The sequence below is a fragment of the Tupaia chinensis genome, unplaced genomic scaffold, assembly GCF_000334495.1.
Source record: "Tupaia chinensis unplaced genomic scaffold, TupChi_1.0 Scaffold138060_1, whole genome shotgun sequence".
NCBI lineage: Eukaryota > Metazoa > Chordata > Mammalia > Scandentia > Tupaiidae > Tupaia > Tupaia belangeri.
In genome coordinates, this window is record NW_006197961.1 from 1,842,493 (window position 1) to 1,847,517 (window position 5,025).

Genomic DNA, 5,025 nt, shown 5'->3' on the forward strand with positions numbered 1-5,025 from the left:
GCCATCCCCCCTGGGGGGTGATTTCTCGCTTTCTGTCTCTATGTCTCTCTCTGTCTGTCTGGCGAGCGCACGTGCCCTGTAGCGAAAACCTCTCCCCCCCAAAAAAAGAGAAAAAAAAAAAAAACTATGCCTGGATTTCCATGTCTTTACACCAAAATAAACTTGGATTTTAATTCCATAAACCTTTTCTTTTTAAAGAGGTTTTTGGTATAGGGTGCGTGCACTAGCCAGAAAGACAGAGAGAAACAGAAAGATAGAAAGCAAGAAATCACCCCCCAAGGGGGATGGCCACGCCCCAATCCCTTCTCCTCTATTCTCCTCTCGGGATCTTGGGCACGCACGCACACGTGCCCGGCGTGAGTTTAAGCCACCGGGGCCGGGATTCAAATTGCGGTCAACTACATGGGAATCTAGTGACATAGTCATTATGCCAACTGCTGGTCCCAATAAACCTTATTACTAGAATTATTTTTTAAAGAATTCTGTTCATTTTATTTATTATTATTATTTTTAAAATTAGGCCAGAGAGAGAGACACAGGAAAAAGAAAAAAGGAGGGAAAATGAGAAAGCAAGCTGCCAGGTCCAGGACTCGAATTGTGGTCAGCCATGAGGGAGCCAGCGTCCCAAACACCACACCACACCACCTGCCGGCCCAAGAATTATTTAATTTTATTTGTTGTTGTTATTATTATTATTTTGCAATAGGGTATGTACGCTCACCAGAGAGAGGGAAAGTGAGAAAGCAAGTCACCAGATCCAGGACTTGAACCGTGGTTGGCCGTGTGGGAGTCCAGAGCCCATGCCACCTGCTGGCCCCTTATAAAACTTTTCTTTTTTTAGGTTTTTGCTATGGACCCATGCACGCACCAGACACACACAGAGAGACAGAAAGCGAGAGATCACTCCCAAGGGACATGTCCACGCCAAAATCTCCTCCCCTCCATTTTCCCCCAGGGACTCTGGGCATGCATGCACACACGTCTGGTTTGACTCCCAAGCCTGGTAGGTCTGGGACTCAAACCACCACCTCAGTCATGTGGGATCCAGCCCTCTTACCAATCGTGCCACTGCTTGGCCCCTTACATCCTTTTAAGGATCCCATATAGCCTGCTGCACAGTTCGAGTCCCGGACCTGGCGGCTTGAAATTCACTCCAGGCATGTGTGCGTGCGTGCCCAGAATCCCAAGTTGAGAATGGAGGAGAAGGGATTGTGGTGTGGCCATCCCTCCTGGGGGCGATTTCTCCTTTTTCCTCTCTCTGTCTCTGTGTCTCTGCCTCCAGCACACATGCCCTATTGTGGGGGGGAACAAGAGAGAAGAGAGAGTATATTCGAGGTTCGGTACCTTCCTTGGTTTGAGGCTGTCACTGGGGGTCGTGGGACATACCCCCGACAGATAAGGGGGACCAGTGCACCCACATGGACACGGACATGCCCTCAATCTCCTCGCTCATTTTCTGGCTACAGCGTGGTCTCGAAAATTCCCTATACCTGTCCCTGGACAAGCGGGTGGCGCTACCTAGCGGGGATGAGATCTGGGTCCTTCCTGCAGTCCCAGTGACCCCACGCTGTCCCCTGCCCTCCCCCAGAGCCTCATCAACTCCGTGGATGAGCTCATGGAAACCCTCGGGGACATGGAGACACTGCCCCCACACGTCCGGCACCGCATGGCCACCCACCTCCTTTCAGGCCTCGAAGATGTCCTGAGATCCATCGCAGGGACCTTACCTGAAGGTCCCTTCACCTACCGTTCCCCTTCCAAAACAGGTGAGGCTTCCTCCTGCCCCGCCCCGGCCGCAAACCCAGCCTGTCCCCCGTGTCCTTCACGCTGCCCTTCCGCCCTCAGAACTGTCCCTGATGGTCCAGGAGCGGGGGACGGGAAATGTCACCGTGGGTCAAAGCCACGCACGGGTGATGCTGGACTGGGCTGTGGCAGCCGGCGACGGGGGCTCAGGTAACAGCGGGGAGCAGAGGGGGGATCCCGAGGACAGAGACGGGGCAGGAGCAGGGACAACTGGAAACAGCCATGGTGTGGTGGTTGGGGGACCACAGCCATCATGGCAGAATGGCCGAGAGTCTGAACGGAAGGGAGAGGACAGGAGGGCAGTCAGTGTGTCTGTCCCCCCAGGCCGCACTGTGGTGGGAGTCCTCTCCAGCAACATGACCAAGTTGCTGGCCAACGCCTCTTTCGACATGGACCCCGAAACGCAGAAGGAGCTGGAAGAATTCTACGAGAGCCCTGTCCGTGGTGCCCGGCTCAGGCTCCTCTCGCCCGTCAACTCTGTCTTCCTGAGCAACAAGAACACCAAGCGACTAGACTCCCTTGTCACCTTTGCCTTCTCCCACGACGTAAGCCTGGAGCGTGTGTGGGGTGTCCCCTGCTCACCCCCAGACACAGCTGGGGACCTCCCTTGGTTTTTATTTTTTTATTTCTTTACTTTTTTTTTTTGCCATAGGGTATGTGTGCTCACCAGAGAGAGAGAGAGAGAGAGAGAGAGAGAGAAAGTAAGTAAGCACCCCGTAGGGAACAAGCACATGGCAATCCCTTCTCCTCTATTCTCCTCTTAGGATCTTGGGCACGCATGCACACGTACCCTGTCTGAGTTAAGCTGCTGGGTCCAGGACTCGAACCACAGTCAGTCATGTGGGAGTCCAGCGATGTAACCATCCCACTCTCTGCTGGTCTCCCATCTTGGGATTTTGGGCACACAGCCACATGTGCCTGGCATGAGTTTTGAGCTGCTGGATCCGGGACTCGAACCTCAGTAGACCATGTGGGAGTCCAACGCCTTAACCACAACGCCACCTGCTGGCTTCTGCGTTTACCACCTTTTAAAATATATATATATTTAATTTTATTCATTATTATTATTATTATTTTTAATTTGGTAGATGGTACGTGCACTCACCAGAGAGAGAGAGAGAGGGAGGGAAAGTGAGAAAGTAAACCACCAGGTTCAGGACTTGAACCGCAGTCAGCCATGTGGGAGCCCAGCGCCTTAACCGGCTGGCACCACCACCTTTTTTAGAGTTTCTTTATTTCTTCCATTAGCAAGAGAGACGGAGGGAAACAGGAACCCCCAACAGGATCCTCACGCGGCAATCTGCCCGTCTCAGCTGGGCCTGGATCATGAACATGCAAACACCTTGCATGCACAGGGAGGTCCCGGGACCCAAACCCAGGACCTCTCCCATGTGGGTCCAGTTCTGTTTCTTCCGCGCCACCACCCAGTCCCACACAGAGCATCTTCCACTCACTGCCCAGGTTATATGCGGTCGTAGGAGTCCCCTAAGCTCAGAGACTGGTATCTGCTCTGTTTAGGTTGTCCCCAAACCTACTGGGTTGTCAGAAAAGTCATGATGAGGGGCCGGCAGGTGGCGTGGTGGTTAAGGTGCTGGACTCGCACATGGCCGACCACGGTTTGAGTCCTGGACCTGGAAGCTTGCTTTCTCACTTTCCCCCTCTCTCTCTCTCCCTCCCTCTTTCTATCTCTGGTCAAATAAAATAATAATAATAATAGTAATAAATGAAATTAAATAACTATTTTTTTTTTTTTGAAAAAAGAAGTCGTGATGTAGTTTTTCTAGGCAAAAATGTACCACGGCTTTTCTAACAACCCAATAGCACACGAAAAGCTCAGTAAATAGTGGTCCATAAAAGTGCTCCCTTCAGAGCTAGCAGTGGTGTGGTGGTTAAGGCACTGGACTCCCACATGGCCGACTCTAGTTCAAGTCCCAGACCGGGAGGCTTGCTTTCTCACTTTCCCTCCCTCTCTCTCTAGTAAATTAAAAAATAATAATAAATTATTTTTTTAATATTTAATCTACTGCTATTATTATTATTTAATTTGACCAGAGAGAGGGAGAAAGAGAGAGAGAAAGTGAGAAAGCAAGACACCAGATCCAGGACTTGACCTGCCATCAGCCATGTCAGAGTCTAAGACCTCAAACACCACGCCACCTGCTGGCCCTAAAAATATTGCTTTTTCTTAAAAAAAAAAAAAAGTGTTTATTTATTTCATTCCATTTGTTGTTGTTGTTATTATTATTTAACTTGACTAGAGAGAGAGAAAGAAGGGAAAGGAAAGTGAGAAAGCAAGCCCCCAGGTCCAGGACCCAAACTATGGTCAGCCACGTGGGAATCCAGCACCTTTAACCACCACGCGACTTGCTGGCCTCTCTAAAATTTTTTTTTTTTTGAGAGTTTTTTTGCTATAGGGCGTGTGCGCTCACCAAACAGAGAGACAGAGAGATAGAAAGCGAGAAATCAACCCCAACGCGGGATGGCCACACCACAATCCCTTCTCCTCCATTCTCCTCTCGGGATCTTGGGCACGCACGCACACGCGCCCGGCGTGAGTGTAAGCCACCGGGTCTGGGACTCGAACCGCGGTTGACTACATGGGAGTCCAGCGACATAGCCATTACACTAACTGCTGGTCCCAGTCTAAAAGTAATTCTTTAAAAAAAAAAAAAAAGGAAAATGGCAAAATCAGAAAAAGAAAAGTGATCCTCTCTCCGCTCACTCCAAACCCGGAACTCAATCGTGGGCTCTGATCACCCCCATTTGCCCCCAGGTGGACACACCCAAGACGCGCCAGGAGCTGATCTGTGCCTTCTGGAAGAATGACAGCGAGCGGGGAGGACACTGGGCCACCGAGGGCTGCCGGAAGCTGGGCAGCAGGAACGGCAGCACCACGTGCCAGTGTAACCACCTGAGCAGCTTTGCCATCCTTGTGGCACACTACGACGTGGAGGTAGGCTCCTGGGGGCCCCTGGAAACCAGCGGGTGACAATTCCGGCTTAGACAAGACCTTCGGCGGGTTCTGTGTGGTGTGGCCCGACCGGCTGTTCCAACATGTCTGTGTGACTACACACCCCAGGGACCCTCGTGCCACGCACCCCAGCCCCTTCCCTGCTACCCTGGCCTAGCAACATGTGGTGGGCTGACACTGCGTGCCCCTGCCTGTCCGCCCTGGCCAGTTGTGAAATCTTTTTTTATTTTGGGGGCGGGGGGGGGGGGTTG

The 5,025-nt window shown here is 51.7% G+C and overlaps 1 protein-coding gene across 3 annotated transcripts in view; it reads left to right on the top strand.

The window, feature by feature from the left end:
- ADGRE5 (adhesion G protein-coupled receptor E5) overlaps positions 1-5,025 on the top strand; it is a gene marked incomplete at its 3' end in the record, with an annotated part of 25,786 nt that overhangs the window by 18,982 nt on the left and 1,779 nt on the right. For 2 of the 3 annotated variants that reach the window (XM_014592633.2, XM_014592634.2), the window contains 4 exon segments: positions 1,589-1,766; positions 1,846-1,953; positions 2,128-2,348; positions 4,577-4,756. In XM_014592633.2, the coding sequence (XP_014448119.1) occupies positions 1,589-1,766; positions 1,846-1,953; positions 2,128-2,348; positions 4,577-4,756 (687 nt within the window). 3 annotated transcript variants of the gene reach the window in all.